At 49.5% G+C, this 23581-nt stretch overlaps 3 protein-coding genes across 7 annotated transcripts; 2 read left to right on the plus strand and 1 right to left on the minus strand.

Annotated features, from left to right (window-relative positions):
• Nucleotides 1–682: 682 nt before the first annotated feature.
• LPCAT4 (lysophosphatidylcholine acyltransferase 4) lies at nucleotides 683–9296 on the plus strand. Of its 5 annotated transcripts, none has more exons than XM_053665354.1 (15): nucleotides 683–917; nucleotides 2035–2085; nucleotides 2189–2331; nucleotides 2853–2895; nucleotides 3285–3383; nucleotides 3525–3585; nucleotides 3868–3926; nucleotides 4120–4154; nucleotides 4691–4745; nucleotides 4869–4951; nucleotides 5214–5339; nucleotides 5956–6088; nucleotides 7220–7318; nucleotides 7662–7818; nucleotides 8097–9296. In XM_053665354.1, exons 1-15 carry the CDS (start codon nucleotides 804–806, stop codon nucleotides 8249–8251), a joined length of 1413 nt encoding a protein of 470 aa, XP_053521329.1. In that variant the 5' UTR covers nucleotides 683–803; the 3' UTR covers nucleotides 8252–9296. The 5 variants fall into 5 exon arrangements, with proteins under 5 accessions (XP_053521329.1, XP_053521324.1, XP_036989058.2 ...); XM_053665349.1 differs by having other exon boundaries at nucleotides 688–917; nucleotides 2675–2895; nucleotides 3285–3397; XM_037133163.2 differs by lacking the exon at nucleotides 2035–2085 and having other exon boundaries at nucleotides 692–917; nucleotides 2675–2895; nucleotides 3285–3397.
• NUTM1 (NUT midline carcinoma family member 1) lies at nucleotides 9291–20019 on the minus strand. The gene is given in 9 exon segments (XM_053665338.1): nucleotides 9291–11440; nucleotides 11780–11896; nucleotides 12146–12429; nucleotides 12873–13012; nucleotides 14392–14520; nucleotides 16414–17122; nucleotides 18692–18787; nucleotides 19934–19968; nucleotides 19970–20019. Coding segments are annotated over 9 exon segments (3504 nt in total). The 3' UTR covers nucleotides 9291–9496.
• A 500-nt stretch (nucleotides 20020–20519) lies between these two features.
• Nucleotides 20520–23399, plus strand: NOP10 (NOP10 ribonucleoprotein). The gene is made up of 2 exons (XM_037133189.2): nucleotides 20520–20640; nucleotides 20923–23399. The coding sequence occupies exons 1-2, from the start codon at nucleotides 20587–20589 to the stop codon at nucleotides 21061–21063; spliced, it is 195 nt and encodes a 64-aa protein (XP_036989084.1). The 5' UTR covers nucleotides 20520–20586; the 3' UTR covers nucleotides 21064–23399.
• The last annotated feature ends 182 nt before the right edge of the window (nucleotides 23400–23581 follow it).

The following is a 23581-nucleotide window of genomic DNA, read 5'->3' on the forward strand; positions in this document are numbered from 1 at the left end:
CCTCCCCACCCTGGCTTGTCAGCTTGTGGGAAGCACGTGAGCCAGCCTCTTGAGAATTGCTAGCGACAGTGGATTCAAGGAGTCCTGCCACCAAAACAAGAACCCTGCCTAGTGCTGTCAGGACCCGAAGGCCGAGAGCCGTGAGGCACACTGTGGCCGGCAGAGGGCGCGAGCGCTTCGAGGCCTCGCGCGATGGCAACGCCCCGACCGGGAAGGCAAGGTGGTCGGCCTCCGAGGGGGAGCAGCACCCAGGAGCGAGAGCCAGCCGCCACCTCGCCCCCGAGCTGCGGACTCGCCCGGCCTTCCATTCTCATCCGCCATAGGATCCCACCCTAGTCTGCGCCCGCACGGGGACCACCACGACGCGACAGCTCGGAGGGTGGGCTGTCTTGGCTCGACGCCACCTCGGAGCCCAAAACTCGTTTCCAGCCGGAATCCTGCGGGAGGAGACGGCCGGATCCTCCGAGAGGAACGCCCGGAGGGCCAAGGGTCCGGGACATTCCCCGGGCGGGCGCCGCGCCACAGCATCCGGCCGCCGCGTAACAATGGCCGGAGGGGCTGTGGGCGCTGCAGCCCGCGCTGGGGAGTCGGGGCGCCGGGGCGTTGGAAGCCCCGCCCCTCGGCCGACTCCCTGACAACGCGAGCCGGGTCGCGTCGCCTGCTCCCCGCCCCTCAGCGCTGTGCACCAGGCGGGGCTGGGGCCGGAGCGAGGCCGCCGAGCCGCTGCAGCCGCAGCTGCTGCTCTGCAGAGCAGGGCCGGGGGCAGCGGCCGGGGCTCCCTCCTCTCACCTCCTCCAGCCGCTATGAGCCAGGGAAGTCCGGGGGACTGCGTCCCCCTGGAACCCACCTCCGCAGCCTCGGCACCCCCCAACCCGTTCGTGCACGAGCTGCATCTCTCCCGCCTTCAGAGGATTAAGGTAAGGTGTTGTGCGGGGGACGTCTAGATGATTCCTGGTGTTGGGTGGGGGACGTCTAGATGATTCCTCTAAAGGAGGCTGTTTAGAGCACTGGCAAAAATAGGGGTAGGGATCCGGAAAGGAGGCTTGCGGGGCGGGAGTCCAGGGATGCGCACATGCGGACGAGCTAGGAGACCTGGAGAGGACGCGGGCTTGGACGATAGGCACGCTCCAAGGTGCTGGCTAGGTGAGGATGGAGGACTGCAGGGGAGCAGGGGGCAGCAGAAATGGAGGACACTGGGTAAGGCGAATTACATCTTGCAGAGGCCCGTGGGCTATGAAGGAATCGAAGGCTACAGAAAGCCGGGGCTAGGGGCAGAGGCATGCTGAATGCTTCTCCGAGGCTCTGAATGAGAGGAAATGGGTTTCTGGGCCCCGAGTCTGCGCCTCTGTGCCCTTCCAACGCCCCCTCGTTCCACTCTCCCCCGCTCCCCGCCTACCCTGCACTGCAGCACCTCCTGGTGAGGGGGGAGGCTGAGAAGGGGGTTGGCCACAGGAAGTACAGGGTCGCACCAGCCTAGCGGAACTAATGAGTGGTGTGGTGAGTGTCCAAGGTTTTTGCTGCCATTGCCTCCCCTTAGGCGAGCTCCTGGGGCTCGGTTTGTTTATTTGCACTCTCCCCCGGGCATCCCTTGGAGTCACCCTGGCTCCAGGCAACCCCTGGCCTTCGGAGTAGGGCTGCACTCTTCTCCTCCCCGACCCCCCAGTACCAGGTAAGTGCTGTTGGGCAGACCTAGAGACTGGCCTGAGGCCTGAAAAGTGGATCTCTATGTGTTCCAAACCTCTGCCTCCCAGGCCCAAAGTGGAAAGAACCACTCTGGTTTCTGTTGGACCTAGGAGCTATTTATGGAATGGGACGTGGGTGAGGAGGAACTATCTCTAGCTTACTGCGCATAAAGCACTGTGCTGGGCGGTTCACATGGGTTATCATTAAATACTCTTAACAGTCTCTCCAAGTTCTATGCATTTTATGACATTCAGTGTTATGGGTGGGATAGGGACCAACGGAAAGATAAGAGAAAGAGGCCCTGATCCTGTTAATCTTTAATCCACTTGTTCTCGTATCTTGATCCCACAGAGGATGCCAGCTCAGTTTCCTGATCCCATACCTCCTGTCTCCTCATCTACAGTGGGTGGGGGCTCTCTGCTGCTGGGTCCATCCCGGGGGAAAGGGGAAGATGTGGAGGGAGCGTCTCCCAGCCCTGAAGTGACGTTCTCTCCCTCCTTTGCAGTTCTGCCTCCTAGGAACACTGCTGGCCCCCATCCGAGTGCTTCTGGCCTTTATCGTCCTCTTTCTCCTCTGGCCCTTTGCCTGGCTACAAGTCGCTGGCCTTTCTGAGGAGCAACTTCAGGAGCCACTTACAGGATGGAGGAAGTAAGTGGGGGGTCAGCCCCCAGACACCCTACTTCTCCCTTCTGTTGGCTGCTGTTTATTCTGCTCTCTCTTTGGGAAGAACAGGAGGGAGGGTTTTGAGGCTCTGGTACCCAGCCCGGCAAGGTGAGATGAGTCAGCCAGGCTCAGACCTGATACCCAAGACCTCAGCACTAAGTGATGTGCTAAGTGCCCTGCTATGTCCTACAGCGACCAGAGACTTCCTCCTTTTGGTCAGAATAATAAAGGGCAAAAGGGCACTTGCTTTCCAGGTGCCAAACCCTGTGGGGGTGAGTGAGGAGTGTTAGATTCTCTGTCTCCACTGACGCCCCACTTTGCCCTGCAGGACTGTGTGCCACAACGGGGTGCTGGGCCTCAGCCGCCTGCTCTTTTTTCTCCTGGGCTTCCTTCGGATTCGGGTTCGGGGCCAGCGGGCCTCTTGCCTCCAGGCCCCTGTCCTTGTTGCTGCCCCTCACTCTACCTTCTTTGACCCCATTGTTCTTCTGCCCTGTGACCTGCCCAAGGTTGTATCCCGAGCTGAGAACCTTTCCGTGCCTGTCATTGGAGGTGAGAGAGTTTAAGAGGGATGAAGGGGAGAGATGAAAACTCTGAACAAAAAAGACAGGAATCAGATGGGCATGCTCTGGGAAGAAGAACTGACCTCAAGGTTGGAGAGGCATTAAAGGAGATTGACTGATGCGGGCAAATGAGATGCAAATTAACACCATTTGTGAATCCCCCTGTTAGACTCTGAGGGATGGGGCTTAGAGACAGTATTGGAGGGACCTCTCATCAATTCCATAAAAGGACAACATACAATAAAAAGAGGGTCCACAGGGCAAAGAGATAATAACTGAGAAGCATCTCCTACTGTTGAAGGAGGGGTGGCTGCAGGTGTTAATATACCCCCCTGATAGGAACCAAGTGACTCCTCGTATCCTCTTTCTGGACCCCAGCCCTTCTTCGCTTCAACCAAGCCATCCTCGTATCCCGGCACGACCCGGCTTCTCGGCGCAGAGTGGTGGAGGAAGTCCGAAGGCGGGCTACCTCAGGAGGCAAGTGGCCCCAGGTGGGTAAGGGTAGTAAGACTTTCTCCTCGCCTCTGATGTGCCTCTAAAGAGAATTCTCTTTTCTCTTTCCTTTTCTTCAGCCTATCCTGCTTCATTCTGCTCCCTTGTTTTTTTTTTTTTCCCCAGGTACTATTCTTTCCTGAAGGCACCTGTTCCAATAAGAAGGCTTTGCTTAAATTCAAACCAGGTGAATAAAACAATAGTGGGTGGTAGGGCCGAAGGAAAAAGGAGCCTCAGATTTGAAGAGGGACTCTGGAATAACCCAAGAAGTGTGGGGGTGCGGGGAATGGAAGATAAGAAACCACCTAGCTGACACTGAAAAGTCTGGAGAAGACAGAGAAAATTATAAATGAGACAGGGAGGGCCAGACCTCATTTGAGAACTGTCCCTGACTTCTACACTTCATGCCCTTTAGCTCCTGTCATGTACTAACCTCTGCCTGGGGGGTGGGGGTGGAAATGGGATTTAGGAGCCTTCATCGCAGGGGTTCCTGTGCAGCCCGTCCTCATCCGATACCCCAACAGTCTGGTGAGTCTTAGTGCAAGAGAAGGGGGAAGGGAGCATGATTTCACCCTTGTGGGTGAAAACCCGGTAGTGCCTTGAGGGGACGTGCATGTGGAGGTGGGGCCGGGGTGGATTAGGGCCTCTGCTCAAAGAGGATTGGCCAGTTCCAGGAAAGAAAACTAAAGCGTTTTTCCCTTCACCTCTTTTTCTCCCATAGGACACCACCAGCTGGGCTTGGAGGGGTCCTGGAGTGTGAGTTCTGGTGGTCCTGGGGTGAGGGTGGAGAGCAGGGTTCATCAGAAAATTCCTGGCCCATCTTGTAATCTCTAGACAAGGCCAATGGCCCTTCATCCTTGAACAAGGGAACTCTAGAGGAGGAGATGTCTGTTCCCTGCTGTTTTGTTCTGACCTCCCAATGGGATCTGAAAGTGCTCTGAGCTGTCCCACCTAATCACATCTGCTGTGATTATAGCTCCTTTTCACTTTCTTCCCTGTTTCTAAGTGATTTTCTCACTCAGTCATCTCTTACTGAGAACCACCACCATCAGGCCTGCTGCTTGCCCTTTTCCCAGTTACTGAGACCTCTTCTCACCTGCAGTTCTTCCTCCAGCGCATCCCTGCAAAGCTTCTCACTTTTCCTCCCACCTTCCTGGCCCTTCACTCGGTCTCCCAACTGCATATTTACCCAGCTGACTTTATGGCTAGGAATTCGTTTTCATATCAGTGTTCCGGGTGGGAGGAGCTCCAAGTGAGAGATTAGGGAATCTCTGAAGCCTCTCTTCTCTTAGACTCAAAGTCCTCTGGCTCACAGCCTCTCAGCCCTGTAGCATCGTGGATGTGGAGGTATGACCCCCATGGTGGGGTGGGAGACGGGGCATCCACTGATCCCTGAAGCTTTGGGAGAAGAGGGTGGGATGGGGTCACCCTGGCTTTGAGGTCCTGATGAGAAGTTTGTGTGTGTTTCAGTTCCTTCCTGTGTACCACCCCAGCCCAGAGGAGAGCAGGGACCCCACCCTCTACGCCAACAATGTCCAGAGAGTTATGGCACAGTGAGTATTCCACAAAGTATTTCCTGGGGCAGCTATACAGGAAAAAGGGACCACAGGAGCAGGTGGAGGGCTGAGGTTCTGAGGCAAAGATAGGGGAGTAGGCAGTGGGGAAGGGGCTGTTGGACAGCTGAGACTGGGGTGGAGGGGAGTTAAAGGGGAGGGGAGCTAATCCTCTCCCTAGTCAGCAGGTCAGTCTGGAATGGACCCTCAGAAAATTATTCTGCCTCATTCCGTCCCCATCCCACCCCTCTTCATCCCGTAGGGCCCTGGGCATTCCAGCCACAGAGTGTGAGTTTGTAGGGAGCTTGCCCGTGATTGTAGTGGGCCGGCTGAAGGTCGCACTGGAACCGAAGCTCTGGGAGCTGGGAAAGATTCTTCGTAAGGCTGGGTAAGTGACCCTGAAGATGAGCGAATGGGCAGTGTCACGTACAGACAAAAAATAATAAGAAAAGGGAGAGTGGGAAGAAAGAAGGAAAGTCTTTTTTAAAAAATAGTGGGAAAATAGAAGAATTTTTTAAGAGATACAAAACATAATATTTCACCAATGTAAATGTAAACAGAACTCAACAGCAGCGTTAACAACCATTATTCCTCCCAAATTTGGTGGGGGGAGAAGGTGCATCTTATGGTCTGAAAAATACAGTAATAATATTATTTTTGCAATATTTCAAAATTGTTTTATTGACAAATATTTTACTTTTTAAAATTCTTAATTGTTAACTAATTGATATGTTCCTTACATAAGCAACATAAAGACCATAAACAAACAAAAATAAAAAGAGATAATGGAGGAAAAGGAAGGAGGGGGGGTGACGGTGAGATAGGTAATTACCCCAGTGAGTGAAGTAAGAAAGTCTCTCAGGGGATGATGACTCAGAGCGTGTCTTAGAAAAACAAGAGGTACCTACACCAGAAAACCCTTGGGCCTGGAGCCAAGGTCCTGCTGGGTGGTGTGCCCAGAAAGAAACGGAGTTAGCTCTCTGCCTTCAACACTTCCACTGCAGGCTGTCCCCTGGCTGTGTGGACACTGGGGCAGAGCCAGGCCGGAGTCGAATGATCAACCAGGACGAGTTTGCCGGGCAGCTGCAGCTCTCTGACCCTCAGGCCGTGGCTAGTGCCTTTAGCTACTTCCAGAAGGTAAAGAAGCCGGGCTGAAGAACGGTGTCCCAGTGGCCATGGTGTCAGTGGCATCAGAAGGCCGATTTGGACTCTGTGCTGATGTTCTAACAGCTGTTGTCGGACGGCCAACTTTTGAGGTCTTCTGGGGAGTTCCTTTATTTATAGAGTATCCAGTGCATCGCAGAGCAGTGTGGGGTGTAACGATGGAGAAGTAATCGGTTGGTGAGGTCCATAAATTTCCAAAGCCACTTTAGAGACTGGCAAAGATGAAGGATCACATGACCTTGTAGGGGCACTGCCTGAAGGTTAGATGGGAAGGTGACATGGAGGAGAGAGTGCTGGCAGGTTTGATGGTAAAGAGTTGGAGACCCAGAAGTATTTGCAGATTTTTAAAATATCCCCTAACTTCTCTGCAGAATTCCTGAACTTTCTCAAAAACCTTGGTAAACCTTATTTCCTATCAAATTATAATAAGATTGTCCGAGAAAATTTTTAATGCTTATAAACAACCACCAGTAGTCCCAAGGAGCAGGTTTTGTTTTTTTTTTCTATGTAAGATGCAAACTGTGGCTCAACATCCTCTGAAGGAACAGAGAGTGGCCAGGTGTGTTGATTTCTTAGACTGGGGCAGACCATGCCTGCAAGGAGCTTCCCCACTTATCCTATAATGGGATGGAACCCAAGCCTGAATGCCAGGGTTCTCCCATAGAGTTGGCAGGCATACTTCTTGGGTTTTTTGTAAGAAATTATGCCAGTGGCCCCCTCTTAATCTGTAGGACCAGTTCTCCTGCATAGGATGAGTCAGGAGACAACCAGTTTTTCCAGCCTGGAGGCCAGGAATGCCCTCAGTGGTAGGTCAGACACTCACTACTAACTTCAGCATTACTAAGGGATCCCCTAACATTGCTATGAGATCCCTTTGTAGGAGAGCTGTGTCATCAGGTGACTTGGGGATATAGCTTGGGCAAACCCATGACCTGAGGGAACTATCAAAGATCCTGGAGAGTTTGGGACTCTGGGTTCTGAGGGAAGTGGACATAGGAGTCACCCTCGAGCCCGCTGAGAAGAGGCAGGAGCCAACATCCAAAGCAAGAGACAGGACGTTGGGTTGGTGCCCCACATTGCCCTGGTTTCCCTTTCACACTCCAGGATGCCAGCGGTTTGGTGGACTTCCGAGATGTGGCCCTTGCATTGGCAGCTCTGGATGGGGGCACAGACCTAGAGGAGCTGACTCGCCTGGCCTTTGAGGTACCTGGGGTTGCGGGGGAGAGGCAACATTGTGGCTCTGCTCACCCCACCGAGAAGCCCATGTGGTGTGCTGTTACCAGTAGCTTCTAGATAGTAGGTGCGTGCTCTCCACCCCGGTGCCACGCTGTGAACTGCAGAGCCCTGGTGTCTATGTTAAGACAAGCTGGGAGCAGGAAGAGGGCAGCAATTCTGAAGTTAGAATTCTCTTGCAGAAAGGTCTCAGAGGGGCAGGGAGGGCCTGTACCTTACAGTGTTGGAAGAGGAGGTGCCTGTCAGGCAGATCTTCCGGGAGCGTGTGGGGCGGTGGTTTGAGGAGAGGGCTTGATTGTGTCTCCTCTCCCAGCTGTTTGCCGAGGAGCCAGCAGAGGGGCCTGGCCATTTGCTGTGCAAAGACGGCTTCAGCACCATCCTGCACCTGCTGCTGGGCTCACCGCACCCTGCCGCCCAGACTCTGCATGCTGACCTGTGCCAGGCAGGACCCCAACAAGGCCTCTCCCTCTGTGAGTCACTGCCTTCTCCACCCACGTGGGCACGCAGGGCACCTTCAGCACTGGACCGGGAGGGAACACGGCCTGGTGGCCAGTGCCAGGGATTAGAACATCTGAGAGGGGAGAATGGGAGAAACTGGCTAAGAAGGCAGAAAGGACATAAATTTGGATTTGAGAAGTGAAGCAGAGACAAGACGATCAAGACCTACCACTTCTGAGAAAACTGCAGGGCGCCCACTTCCTCCCCTTATATCATTTTGCTTTTCCCCATCTCACTCTTATCTGTCCAGGTCAATTCCAGGACTTCTTCCTCCGTGACCCGGTCCACAGGAAGCTCTTCAGCACCTACCTGCGCCCCTCCCAGACACCAAATGCCTCATCCCCAGGCAGCCCCACTGCTCTGGCCAATGGGACTGTGCACACGCCCAAGCATAAGGGCGACTGAGCGCCTCGACCCTCCCAGCTAGCATCCAGCCCGCAGACTCAGGGCAGCGCCAGGGGCCGACCCTGGGCCTCAAGCCCTCTCTGCTCCTGCTTTTCTGTTATGGTCATTTGTTTGTTTTTAAGTTGATTTTCATTTTTGTTTGTTTGGGGTTTTTTGTAAGAAACTATTTTATATATAAATATATATCTATATCTATTTAAAAAATATGAAGCTCAGTCACATTGATGGTATCCTTAGCTGGGAAGGCAAGGGATTAACGGTTGCCAGCTGCCCACTGGGCAATCCTGAAGGTTCCCAAGGCCAGTCCTCTTGGCCAGAGCTGGATGGGTCCTCCACCTCCAGTTGGACATGATGCTTTTCTGCACAGAATTCCTGCAGTTCCCATGTCCTTGCCCCCTGTTGTCATGCCCTATATACGCACATTAGCAGGCTTACTCATGAACCTCTTTTCAGCCTATTCCCTCTTGTTCTGGCCTCATTAGAGATTAAAAAATAGCTAACTACCATTCCATATTTAATAATCCTGCTGAGAGTGATGCCTCCCTCTTCAGCTCAGACCAGCCACACAGGAGGGTTCTTCTGCCATGGGAGGAATTGAGGACATTTAAGTCCCTTCTGTCCAGTCTCTTCAGGGAAGAAGAAAACAAGGTCCCTCCTAAAAAAGGTGCTACGTCTAGACACAATTACGGAAAATTGGATTTAGAAAATTAGATACCTATTCCAGGTTTAAAAAAAGGGGGAGAGGACGCATCTTTCCATAAAGACTTTTAAAGGGAAAGAGAATGACAGGCTATCCAGAGAAGCCCTCCCAAAACCAAGTCCTGGCCTTTGACCAGAGGACGGATGAAGTCTTGTTGGGACTTATCAGGGAACCTGAATAAGGCTAAAGGCCAGAGGGGTGTCAATCTATTGGATGCAAGACCACCCCACCTCCTTTCATTACAGCACCTTATCCCACTAGGATCAAGAAGTGAAGATACATTAGCACATCAAGAGTATTTTCCAACAACAAAAAATCTTTATTCATTGTTTTCCCATGCAACTCCTTCCAAAAGTACTTCACCTTCACCTCCCACCAGGACACCACCACCAACCTAGCTGGTATGACCACACTACCCACTTTAGCAGAACTACAAAACATAAAACTGAGAACAGGTGTCTGGTTTGTGTGCAGCCAAGTGAAATCTATTCAAGGGGCTCTGGCTGCAAGAGCTGGCAGGAGGGATAGGAAGGTCCTTCTGCTCCCTACTGGCTACGACGGCGTTTCTTCCTTCTGCCAGTGCCCAAACTATCACGCCTTCGTTTTCGAGGCTGTGAGGATCGAGCCGGGGGTTTCTCTCCAGAGACTGCAAGTTCAGCTCCCAGGTAGGGCCTCTTTTCAGCAGGAATTGGACCTGTAACTAGAGCTCGCTTCCTAGACTTGGTAACAGGATGTGGAGATTGGCCAAGGCCTCTTGCCTCAGGAGAGAGGGGGCTGGATGCTCTCTGGACCCCCTGGCCTGTGGAGGACAGGCCTGAGGCAGGGTGAGGACTGAGAGAAGTTTGCCTTGGCGACAGGCTCAGTTTAGAGGCCAAGAGGTAGGCAACGCGAGAGAGTTCCTCATCCTCCTTCTTTCTTTTTGCCCTACCTGCTGAACTGCGTGTTTCACTAACAGGGGAGGCTTTCTGAACTAAGGCATCCCTGGCTCCCCAACGACGAGAAGTTCTCCCAAGGCTCCGGAGAGATGTTGATTTGGGGGTCTTGTGTGCATAAGACTCTCGATTCCCTAGTAAGGGAACAAGGTCTTTAGGGTTCAACAAATCAGTGTCCTCCCTGCCCTCTCGTTGGTGGTTGTAAGAATTAAAATTTAGTGGGCAGGTGTCTTCACTGACCCTTAACTGGAGGCCACAGCCATCTCTAGTATCAAGTGTGTTGCTGTGATCTATAGTTTCCAACAGAGAACTGGAATCGCCTCTGTTCCCTGCCTCCCAGCTGGCCTCAGGGAAAGAAGAGGCATCCTGAATCCCCAGGATAAAGGCATTGCCTTGACAAGCAGGTGGGAGGGTTTCTTTGGAAACCAGTGTGGAGGCATCAATACTGCTTTCCAGCAATGGGGGGCAACCGTCAACCCACAGATCACTGGAATCCTGTAGAGTCTCAGGATTCTGTTCTTTAGGCCTCAAGGCCGAGCTATAGTTTCTCTTTTCTAGAGCAGCTGTAGCATCTGTGCCTCCACAGGGAACTGCACTGCTCCCCACATCCCCATGTGCTGTGGTTTCTCCAGGACCCAGAGAAATGTTGCTTCTGAAACCCAGGGCCTGGCAGCCTCCCTGATGCTCAGGGACGTGTTCCCCATCGTGGAAGTTCTCCAACACTTCCTCGATTTGTAAGGGCAACTCTAAGCTTATGGCATCCATCTCACTGCTGAGCCAAAGTCCTGGACTGAAAGAGGCCCCATCCTCATAGTTGTCCTCAGCCGTTCTAGGGGAAAAGTTCTGCTCATAACTCTGAACTATAGGAGGACCTCTGTCATCTCCCCACATGACTCCTGAAGAGCCTTTCTGGGGCAGTGCTAACAGCTCCTTGCCTTGAGCCAGCACTCCAAGACTTCCTATCTGTTGTTCTGTCTGCAACCCCAGGACCTGCTTTTCTAACCCCTGTCCTTGCAGAGGAGCCAGCTCTGCAAGTCCAACATCCAAACTGGGAACTAAGTCCAGCTGGGAGCCTTCCTGCCAGCAAAGGGACAGAGCCTCACAAGTCCCATCAGCCACCAGGGAGTGCCCAGGGGACCCAGCACCTCCTAGGTAGTCCTCCTGATGTGGGGCTATCTGATTTGTAATCTTCCCAGGCTCTCTTCTTTCTGTATCTAAGGGCCCTCCAGTTCCCTGTGGAGCTGCAAGTTCTATGTGCAAGTCCCAGCTGCTGAGGGATAGCAGGTTGTTCCCATCCCTGCACATCCTCCTGGGGCCATCTAGGGCCTGTTCCTGCCCACCATGCGCTGTTCTCGCCTGCTTTCCTGGAGAAGCAGCCTTCCCAAGGCAAACAGTGCCCCCAGCCACCCGAAGCCCAGGTGAGGGCCGAAGCCGCCCACCCGCATCTTCATCCTCATCAGAAACAGAAGGACTTGAGTCCAGATGAGCTCCACTGCAATTCAGAGGTGCCTCTGCACCCTCTTCCTCCTCCAAGGTCAGGAGTCGCTTCTGGACCAGCTGGAAGGAGAATGGACAAATAGCATGCTACACGTGGTTGTGGGGAGGGGTGGCTGAGTGGATGGGCAGGGCAGAAAATGCAAGCAAGCAAGTGGCTTAAGTGACAGTATTAAAGACCGATACCCTAGCTCTTAACTGCCTTCTTGGACCTTACTACCACACTTTGAGCCCTTACACTTCCCTTTTCCTGCGCGTCCATGGTCCCTTACCTACTGTTCAGTACTCAAAGCACAATCTTGAAGCTGTTCATCTCCAGAAGTCATACCACCCAAGACAGTGTAGGATTAGCCAAAGTCATACGAGCTTCTTATTCTGATATTCCCTACCCCTCAGATTTACCTGGGCAAGACTGAGTTCTTCTTCCTGCTCCAGTTCCTCCATTAAGGCCAAGGGGTCCCTCTGTTGTTCTGGGGACAAGAGATCTGCCAGAAATTGAGGGTGAATGACAGCCTCCACCTGGGCAACAGAAGGAAAAGTGAGGAGTCTGACAGGAGGTAACTTGTGAGCCAAGAGGCTCTAGAGAAGCCATAGCCCCTCCTGCAAATTGTTATAAACTGTGACCACTACCAGCTACACACCATCACACATGTATGCACATAACATGCCCACACATTTCTCACTACAGAACAGAACCTAGTTTCTAGTAGTTCCCTGGAGTTCCCACCCCAGGACCTGCTAGAAACCAGATATCCAGGCCCCGCCCACCTTGGAGACGAAGACCTCCTGAGAACACAGCTCACTGATGTAGCTCAGGAGATCTGGGTCTGGATACAGCCCTTCCTCCTGCTGCTGCGCTTCCTCTTCCTGTCTTCCCTCTGACACCCCAGTGGCCAGGTGACTCCCCACGAGGCCTTCCATGATGTCAGCATACTCTTTTACAGCTTCTGGTGGGATTTCCTTGGGTGCCTGAGGAACTGGAGGCCTCTGGGTTTTGCGCTGCCGCTGGCGGGGGGCCCGTGCCTTGGAGGTCGCCTTCTTAGGGATGTACACTAGGGAAGAGATGAAAAGGAGATGTGGGAAGTGGCGCAGAGACGACAGCTTCTGCTTCCCAACTCCATGGGAGAACACTGAAATGGCTCCAGGCTGGACCAGGCCACCCTGGAAAGTACCAGCCATGGGAAAATGCTGAGGAGCCGGAGGGTCTGAAGAATCTCGGAACCCCTGAAATCCAAGAAGTCCCCCGATCCAGCCTCCATTTCTCAGGCAGATGAGTAATTGTGGGCTGCACTTACAGCCTCAGTGAGAAGGTATCAATAGTTGGTTTACTTGGCCAAGATCAATATTTAGTTTGGGACCGAGGGAACCTGAGACCCCAGCCTCCTACACTTGCCCTGTTTGGCAGAGGCGATGCTTTCCCCAGCCCCGACCGGCCTCTGTATGCCTCCCTTTCGGCTTCTGATGTGTGGCTTCTGTTAGAGCTGGGGAGCCTCACCTGGCTGCTGGCCAACCTCAGGGGCCTGGGGTCCTGGAGGATCAAGTTTCAGAGGGGCTGCAGGAGGCAGACCCTGGGACCCATTCATCAGCTGTGTGTTCTGATTCTGCACTTCCTCCTCGGCCTCAAACTCCATGAACCTGCAGAGCGGGAAGAAGGCCCCGGCAGTGCTGAGGCCAGACCCACCAGGAGCCCAGACACCAGCGAGGAGCTGCTTACAGATGACCAAATAACAGTTCTCAGGAAATCTCCCAAGGTCCCCATGGAGTCCCTTCACCTGCAGATGTCACTTAGGAAGCGTATTAAGAAAATGAACAACATAGAGCTTGTAAGTTCTTCCAGGACTGAGCCTGACTTACATTTTTTTTGCTGCCTTATCTCACACAGCATCGCCAAGAGTACAGAGCAGCAATGAATTCAATCAGGCTTATGCCAAGCCTGGCGGGATCTCACAAGCAGACCCATTCTCAAGGCCTTGTCTGTCTCTGGCTACAACCACCACATGGCTGAAATCCTGAAGCAGGGCCTGGGGCTGCAATTCAAGGCAGTTCCCACCAGGAGACAGTGCTGAGACCCAGGAGTCTGAGGCTATGACTGGGCCTTCAGAGGCTAAATATAGAAGGTTTGGGTCCAGAAGACTTGGGGGAGAAAGAAGCTAAGCGTGGAGGAAAGGGTTCATTTTTCCTCTGAGTTATTTTGTTAACCAAGGAGATTATCGAGAAGTGGCCGGTAGAAGCTGGGAAACCACTATGGGCATTCAGGATCCTGGCTTCCCCTGACCAACCTCTTCAAGAACCAGCCCCTCCCTAGAATGACAGGAGTGACCAATCCTTGTGCCAGTATTTCCAGAGGAAGGATGGTCCCAAGGTCTTCATCAACAGACACTTTGCTACCTGGCTGGTGAGATAGTAAAGCCACTGTCCAGTGGGGCCTGCCTGCTCATTGCTAGACCCTTTCATCATGGAATTTTTACACTGAACTGTTGAGCCCCAATCCCAACCTAAGAGTTTGGGGGGAGGGGTTCTTTAGGTTTTATGTATTTATTTTTAGAGAGAGGGAGGGAGAAAGAGAGGGATAGACACATTGATGTGCAAGAGAAACATCCATTGGTTGCCTCTCACATGCCCCCAACTGGGGACCTGGCCCACAACCCAGGCAATGTGCCCTGACTGAGAATTGAACTGGCAATCTTTAGTTCGCAGGCCAGCACTCAATCCACTGATCCACAGAAGCCAGAGCCCAACCTAAGAGTTTTAATATCAAATTTCCAGATATAATTCAAAATCTGGAAAAGGGAGAGCTTCCAAGAGAAGATAGGACACAAAAACTCAAGAGTCAAGATGGTGGAAGGAGCAACAAGGATCCAGGAGACCCTATCCCAATCCGCACCCCTCCTCCTAGCATCCCTTTTAATAATCAACCATGCACCCAGACTCGAGCCTCTCTTACCTGCCCCTACCCTTCCAGCCGCACAGCCCCCCCGCCCCCAATCAGCAGAATGAGGGTTTCCCAAACTCACTTTTCTGCCATCTCATAGAAGATCATCCGGTCGAAGTTGCTGGTGCGATCCCACTCCTGCACGGCCCTTGGCAGTCCCTCTTCCAGGGTCATAGTGGGCTTTAGCCGGGCCAGGGAACGAAGCACTGGGCTAAAAGCCCCACTGGGTCAATCACAGTCTACAGTGGGCTCCCCACCATCCGCCTGTCCTGACACCATTTTAGTGCACACACCCAGCCCCTCATCAAATCTAACGTGGCCCTCACTCTCTAACATGTCCCACTTTTTTTTTTTTACAAATCTCACACAAAATCAAACATGATTCTTCTCTCCATCCTTTGAAATCAATCGCCCTTAATTCTCACAGTGCTTTCCTTAACCAAACATTTGGAAGAAAGCACTGATGTTATTACATTAATGCGTTTCACTGTAAAGTAGGCTTAACCCTGCCCAAAAGCCTTTTGCATTTTAAAAAAGGTACACTCACTGACCCAAATGAATCTCTAACTAAAGTTTGTGTGGTGTTTTTATTTTGACTTTTTTTTTTTTGCCCCCAGGATGCCCCTCTCAGACAGTCAAATATTAATACTCTTTACATTGTTTGCGATTAATTTTTGCCTGCTTGAAATGAGTCCCCTGGCACTGTCGTGCCTAGGATTACCTGGTGAAGCTTGTTATAAATATGGATGGCAGCGCCCCTGGAGTCCAGACCTTGGAGCGTTTTACCAGCTTCCCAGGTGACTGCTGCAGAGGGTCTGGACTGAGCTACGGGGGAGACCCTGTCTAGGGGTCCTGAGTGAGGCCAGCAGGAATTAGGCCAGGACTCAAAGCAGTGCTGGCTCAAGAGTTAGAAATTCAGCCTTCCACCTCCAAGAGAAAACTCAAAACTGTCTGAAAAAAGCAAGCAGTAGGGAAGATGATCTATACATACTCAGTTATGTGGAGAAGTCTTGAATTACTCACTCCAGAGCCAGAGTGGGAAGGGAGATTCCTTTAAGAGTTAGTCACTGAAAGAACAACATGTACGTTTTTTTAATCTAGTAAAATATGGTGTGTGCTATGTGATGGTTTACACAAAGTGCAGAGGGTACAAGTGCAGTGGACAGCGGCAGCAGGCCTGACTGGAAAAAGGAGAAAATTGCCCAGATGGCCAATGATTCTGTTTTATAAACACGAAAGACAGCCCATGACCCTGGCAGATTGGCTAAGCATCCACTCATACTCCTAAGCAAAAGATTTGGCCTTTTCTGAGTTTTTTTTTCTCTTCTAGATTTCCTTTTTGTAATAATAATAACAGCAGCAACAACAACAGCTACCACTTAGTGAAGCATTCTCTGTGCCTGGCACTCTGCTAAGCACTTCATATATACTAACTCATTTCATCTTCTCAGCAACCCTCTGAGGTAGTAGGTGTAATTATCCCCTTTCTAGATGAGAAAAATGAGGGGGAAGATATGAAGTGCCGAGCCCAGGATCACAAATCTAGGGACTGGTGGAGCCTAGGCCCTCAACTACTGAGCAAGCTCTGCCATCTCCCCATCTCAACTAGAATCCCCATGAATAAAATAGGGGTGGTGGAAGGGGACACTCAGAAGGCCCTTTGCCTGGCCCCATACTCTCCTCCCCCGCCACACAGGAATGGGTCAGGGCCCAGAAGTCCTAATCCTGGCAGGTTTGCACAGCTCAACTCCATGTATGCGATCATTTCTCCACACTTTATGACAGGAAACCTCTCTGAGGTTTCTCATGGGTCTTCTCATCTTATAAATGAGGATTACCATAAAATGCTTTCCAGAACTGCAGAATTGTGAGCACTACTTGAAAGACACCTGAAGTCTTGTTATAAACTGGGAAGTGGATAAAGAATCTTACCATCATCGTCATCATCACCATTACCTCTCCATCTTAGCCTCTCCATCACCCTCATGACCTGCCCTCAAGTATTCCTACCTAGCCTGACCTCTTTTGTTCAACCCAAAGCCCTCCTTAATTAAAAGCTCTAGGATAATTAATCTCAGAATTAATCTCAGGTCTCCCCACTTACATAAGAAAGCAGGAAAGAGCTTCTGCATCGGGACTTTGGGATAAGTGCCTCCGAGCCAAGGCTTTGTAGAGCTGCCAGCGACGGAAGTTCTCATAAACACCGTTAGAGGCATAGGAGAGGTCGCCCAGTGCCGGCTTGGATTGGGCTGCTGCCAGGCCTCCTTCTCCAGCTGATCCATGTGGCCCTGGCCAAGCCTTTTCCGGAGACACAATGGGGACCAGGTGGGCAGCTGGTGCTGGAGCCTGAGCAGGAAGGCCTGGGAGGCCCTCCTGACTCACCACAACAGCCTCGGTGGGCAGAAGGGCCTTCATGTTAGAGGCCATCACAAATTGAGGGGATGGGCCTTCAGGGCCCCCACAGGGAGCACCTGAGGCAATCCAATTGTGGGCAGTCTGAGTAAGGATAAAGTTCTGAATTTGAGAGGACTCAGCTGCCCCCCCTTCTTTCTTGACTTTGACAATGACCTTGCCGGCTTCAGCCCCACTGTGGCCAGGGCCCCCATCTCCTGTCACCAGCAATGGATTAGGGAAAGCAGAGATCATCAGCGCGTTGCCTGGAGATAAAGCTGGGGGCATGGGGGGCTGTGGAGGCAGCTCCCAGAGTGGTTGGTCTGGTGGGCCAGGAGCAGATGGGGGAATGGGAAGTGCAGTGAAAGGAGACAGGGCAGTGCCAGGTTTCAAGGTCATATCTGGTCCAGGCAATGGAGTTACTGTTGAGACAAAGAAAAAGATGAAATGGAGTGGGAGAAAAGCAGACCAGAAAGTAGGTTATCAGAGTTCCACTTTAGTCCTCGAAGAATCAGAGCTCTGTTTCTCAACAGGTGAGGAAGGGTATATGGAGGGGGAACTTGCATAGTTTGCAAATGTCTCTCAAGTGGTTTTGATGTCCCTTGGCCCCAAGAGCTCATACTCAGCCCACCCGACATACAGGTAAGTCTCTGATTCCAACATATTCCAGACACATTCAAACCACCTGAATGCTGCTTTCAGCTGCTCTGTGGTCCCTGCCACCACTCACAGAAGTACTGTTCCCAGGAGAGGGGGTGTGGATTGAATGTTTGGTTCTCAGAAATTTTGTTATATAATAGCCAGGAATGACTAGAGATAAGGGCCAGGAAATGGGTGAGGGAAGGGGGGCGGTGTGGAATGGGAGTTTCCCAGAGCCTCACATAGCTGCTGCACATGTTAAATTTGGTGATGCAGATTATCTATGGTCTTTCTGCTTGGAGCTGCTATCAGAAATGTAAAACCTACCAAGAACAAGGCACTGACAATGAAGTTAGAAACACACTACTTGCTAAGGAGGAGCTATGTGAGCTCAAAGAGACCAAGAATAAATACATAAAACATTGCTGAATTAATCAGGACATGTGTCTCCCAGGGCTTTTTATAATAATAATAGGCCATCTGCCTAATTTCATGCTACTCTCATCTTCCTTATAAAGAATACTCTGCTGGCAAACTAACAACACTCAGCTTCTGCTCCCTGACCTTGAAGGAGACAGGGAATATGAGCAGACTCATCATCTCTACCATAAGGCAGGTCAGAATTTCAGACACAGTGAAATGGGTTCTGAAGGCCCAAGTTCCACAAAAAGTAGAAAAATTGAGAGCTCCTCATTGAAGCCACAGCTCTCATTCTGCCCGGAGTGACCCACCTCCCCTGGCCCTGGGGGAATCAAGGAAAACTGCTCCTTGGACTGAGAGAGAAACCATATCTGGGGCAGGAAGGAGCCATGAAACTCTGGGCAGGGGCACTTAGAGTACCTGCCAAGCTAGCTCTCAAGAGGACATTTCTCTGCAGATTTGGCAACAGATAACCCCATTGAACAGTTTTTCCAGCTAAGGCCTCCACCCCACCCCACTCTACCCCCCAATACATCGAGAGTGGCCCCAGCTTGATTCTCTCACTGTAAAATTCTAAATCAAGCTCCAAGTACCTGAAGATACCTTCCCCTCTGTGCCACAAACACCACACATACTCCTGTCCCTGCCACATATTGAAGGGGTCTCTCTTCCAGAGCAGCAAATTGCTAATTGCCATCCTTTCTCTACACCTTGGGACTCCCTTCTAAGATGCTTCAATCCGCCTCCCAGGAGGCCCTCTTCCTTCCCCAACCCCTGGTCTTAATGGCACGATTTCCTTCCCCAACCTCCCCAAGTGTGATGCCTTTGGTCTAGTACTCTCACATCCCTCCAGGTCAGTCTAAAGTGCTCATTCCTAGGTAAAGTGTCAAATTTGAATCGCCAAGGACCCTCCCTGACACCTGTAGACTTACCTCCATCTGAAGTCATCCTTTCAGGCTTGGGCACTAACCGTGACTGTCTGGAAGCCTCCAGAATGAGAAAGTCTGGTCCAGGACCCAGAGAGAAACCTGGCTCCACCAGATACACAGGGATCCAAGGAGGGAAGGGTAAAGATTAGATCAAAAGAGAACTAGAATCTAGGACTCGAGGCATTCTGCTGTGGGGGAGGGGAGAGGAAATGTGAGGTGGGGGTAGGGAGTTATTCCACACGGGGCTCTGGTAAAGTCAGTAACCAGGAGTTCCCAACAAACCAGAGTATGGCAACACTATGGTCGTGTACCTCTTTAGGGCAATGTGCAAATACATTCTAGATTCCCAACATTACAGTTTTACATCTCCATTCCCTATACAATTCTTCATCAATATATTTAATTTTGTGCCTTTCAATCCCACTCAGTTCTGTGACTCTTTATTAACAGCAGGTTGTGGCAGACTCTTGATTTAAGTCAATGTTGACTCTATTTTCTGAACCAAACTCAGAATACATACTATGTGTACTTAAGTATCCAGGGAACGGAATATCTGAAATTAGGATATTTGCAAGGTCTGGAAAGACCCAGAGTGTTTGTTTGCTGTATGCATATCATTTCCTTGGAAAGTTGTTCTGGAGTTCCCAAACAGTCCACTGCCATCAGCTCTGCAAGCCCCAGAAGTCTCAGCCCTAGACCTTGGCTGAAAAGCCCCACACTGGCAAAAACTGGCATTTAGCCTAAAATATCAAGACCAAAAAGTCCTTTTTTACCTGTTAAATTATTTTTTGGTTTAAAAGTTTTGTTCAGTAATTTTAACTCTTTCATTGGCACTGCATTAACATTGTTCCAAAGTGAAAGTGTACAAAATGGTGTACCGCAGTCTCCCCTCCCACTCCTTTCCCCTGGAACCGGAGTTCTTTGTCTCAAGGGAACCAATATTATGTTTCTTGTGAATGGTTGCAGCGCTATTTCAGGCACTACAAGTAAATACGCCTGTATCATTACATTTATAGTCTTTTTTTTTTAAAGAAGTTTTCAGGTTCTTCTGGTTATAAAATTTAATATATGTTGCAATATTTTTGCGATTATAAATAATACTGAACAATCATCTTTGTAGTGTTACCTGAGTTTCAATTTTCATTTCTTTAAACTAGAGTCCTATAAGGAGAATCTCTCCGTCCTTTACAATATTCGAAATACCCCTAGGAGACAGATCTTAGTATGCTATTATTAGGTACTCACCCCTATAAGAAATCACGCTGAATTTGTGATAGAGACCTGAGTCTGAATCTTGGTTCGACCACTAAAACATACTTCACCGGTTCCATAACTGCACGCTCTCTTTGGTGTACAGAATATTGGATACCCGTCATGCACTCTTTACCGCCAATACTTTGAAACAGGGCGAGGGAATCGGGTGTCAAAGAGGGGAGGAAAGAAAACTTTCTTTCTTCCCTAAGGTAAAGGGGCCCTGAATCCTGCACCCCTTTGTTTTTCCACGCACTAGAAAACCACCGCCCTGGTAATGGATGTGCAGCTTGTGATAAAGACAGGATTCTATTCACTAATGTTCAACTCATATCCATCCCTATCCCCCTGTAAAGTCTAGCAATGTCTGGCACACAATGGGCACATTCCATGTGTCTTAAAACGCCTGCAACGCTGCAACTGGCTCCAAGGCCTGCAAGGTTGCAACTTGGTTGCAACTTTGGGCCAAGTCCTTGCACTAGTGCGCCGCCTTCTGCCTAGCTGGAGAAAGGCCTACAATGAACTACTTTTCCCAGCATGCCTTGAGAGAGACTGCCGGCTATACCGGAAGGAAGTTGACAAACACGTGAGGCCGTCAGTTAGACTGACCTGCAGAGGGAATTGGAAACTCCAGCTTCGGCGTGATCATGTTTCTCCACTATTACCTCAATGAACAGGGAGACCGGATCTATACCTTGAAGGTGAGAAGAGGGAACAGGGTGTAAATGGGCATGGCGAGAAATGTCGGTGGGAGGAGAGGTTCAAACCAGCCACGGAGTTGCCGAAACCAGAAAGCCCAGAAGCCAGGCGTGGCAGAAGGTGGAGTGTAGGTTTGTTTTGACCTTCGCGCCTCTTGTCTGCCTCTTTACCCTTTGTCGCGTTCCCCTCCCTGTCCCAACCTCCATCTCCCTTATGACGCCAGTGATTGAGTTTTCTCACCACTCCTGTACTGAGTCTATGTCCCCTCTTTCTTCCTCGAGCAGAAATTTGACCCTACGGGACAACAGACCTGCTCGGCCCATCCTGCTCGGTTCTCCCCAGACGACAAATACTCTAGACACCGAATCACCATCAAGAAACGTTTCAAGGTGCTGATGACCCAGCAACCGCGCCCTGTACTCTGAGGAGCCCTTAAATTTCATGTCTTTCCTGCCGCCTGCGACCCTTCTGAGACTTTCCGAAACCAAGGTCTTCAATTTGTGAGCCTTGGAAGCCTTCTAGTCACCCTTGCTTTTTGGAATCCGGTGTCATCATTACCTTTGATCATGCGTGTGCGACGCAATCGTGGTATTACCGCCTTTAAGGGAACAAGTTTGAATCTGGTTTTTATATTTGGCTCACTGTCAGGTTATTAAAATGATTTGAAAAAGCTCTTATTTCACATATTGTGGGAAGAAAAGAGCGGCTTAAGAAAAGATGAGGGAGATGCAAGGGAAGAGTAACCCAGGGGTAAAACAAGGGGTAGTAAGCTTGGAAGAAAATCTTAAGTAGCTGCTGTAGCAGTAGTGCTGTACTATTAGTGATAGGAGGGTGTTGGGGAAGGGAAGGAAAGGTCGAGAAAGACTTTTGTGTAATTGTCAGCAATCACTGAAAAATACTCCTGTGATAATACAAGTAATTTCTTGACACTTGACATTTTGACTCAAAATGAAAGAGTTGTTTGACAAATAATAGCCATATTGTAAAGCAAAGGCAGTGATGTGGAAGTCAGGAGACCAGGATTCTCCCCTCTTTGTATATCTTTAAGAAAGTCAACCTGTTTAGTCCCACTTTCATCATTTCCAAGTTTTCTTTCAACTCTAAAACTGATTAGGTTCAGTGATGGACCTTAATATATCTACAGTATTGTCCAACTGTTGTGAAGAGGAATGCTTTCATGTATACTTTACTGCTCCTCTGGTACTATTCCCAGGCTTTTAGTTCTCTCCATCAAGGCTTTGCCCTCTTACATACACCTAACTTAACTAGCTGGTAGCTGGCCGCTATGTGCAACACTATGTGGATCTTAATTTAAAAGATGACATATGAGATATTGAAGCAGGGATTATCTTGTTTTTCAAGCTACTGTTGGGGGTTAACAACAACAGAACCTGGGAGATTTCAGAGGACTGGAGTGGCTGTCATGGGGCAGCCATAAATTTTTCATTCAATTCCATTAGTGGGAAAATGAGGCAAAGTACTGTGTATGGGCATTCAAAAAATGCTAGCTTGCTTTTCTTTCTACAGTACTTCTCCTTGTCAGGTTAATCCATTCATTTCCCAATCTTCTTATTTGTGGCTTTTGACATTGGATTAGAATGTTTGCTTAATGCCACCGATTTATATTTTTCTATTGCACCAAAATTCTAGACTCCAGAAGCAGATGTAACTTAAGTCAGAGCAAATTCAGTTTATTAAGACTGGCCCTAGAAAGGGTAGATATGTTCCTCTTGGAATCTGAATGTCCGACCATCTCAGCAGAAAAGTTCAGCATAGTTGTTCACTGCTGAGGAAAGAAAATTCTAAACTTTGGTTATAGTTAACAAAAGACATGTTTTTTAGATTACCTTAACTTACAGAAATAGAGAAATAGTTTTTTCTCTTGAGCAATTTTTTATTTCTTAGCCCATTCACTTACGGGGTTCTTAGCAATGGATCTGACAGATTTCAAAGTTTTCCTGGTGTTAAGGGGATGATTGAAGAAATATTAAAAATTCTGCAAATGGCTAGAAAAAAGATCTATGAAATTTCTTAAGCACCAAAGTCAGTTGATGAAATCTTCCAATTAAAAAAAAAGTTGACTATAATCCTGTCTTTATACTTTACTGCCCCCCCCAAAGGATTAACTTTGGTCCATTCTATGTTCTATATAGACTGAATTGAAAAGACTTCCACCTGGAAATACTCTGAATTGAAGGAGAAGAGAAAGGCAAACTGGTCTGAATATGCCAAGGATTTTTTCCTTAAGATATCCCCTAGCTATTAACATCTGAGATATGCTCAGAAACAGAAGAGTCTTAAAAGGTTTAGTATATTTATATTAGGTAGTGTGTGTACATATATAGGTAGTGTGTGTATATGTATGTTTCTCTCAAATGAAAGCATTGATGAACCAAAATATACTGAACACCTACTGGTGCATTAAGTAAACATGCTACAAAAAAAAAATTTTGGTGGCAATAGTAGGGGAAATACTGGGAATGGAGTCCAGAGAAAGTATCTTCAGGGTTAAATTAAAGGCATTTTTGTTAATGGAATGTTCAGTCTGACTAGAAAGTGAAGAGAGCATTTTTTCCAGCTTTATTAGCTGTGGTTGACCAACTACATATTTAATAGATAAATACATTATTTAAGCCATGCAGTGATATTCCACCCATTCTCATGGTACATGTAAACTGATTACTAAAATTTTGTGGCACATCAAAAAATACATTTTTTGTCAAATGACAAAAAAATACAATTTTGATTCATTCACACTGGATGGCTATTTTGTTGGCTTTGTCATTTTTTTAACTTGACAATCTAAGGGAAAAGAGGTCAGGGCCCCTGACTGAATAGGTACCGCATGCTTTTTAGATTATTGCGGCACACCAGTGTGGCTCTTGCAGCACACCATTTTGAAAATCGCTGATAAAATGCTTTAGAATAGATCTCTGCATAAAT

This window comes from Artibeus jamaicensis, unplaced genomic scaffold (genome assembly GCF_021234435.1).
Source record: "Artibeus jamaicensis isolate MK-2021 breed Jamaican fruit bat unplaced genomic scaffold, CSHL_Jam_final contig_1132, whole genome shotgun sequence".
NCBI lineage: Eukaryota > Metazoa > Chordata > Mammalia > Chiroptera > Phyllostomidae > Artibeus > Artibeus jamaicensis.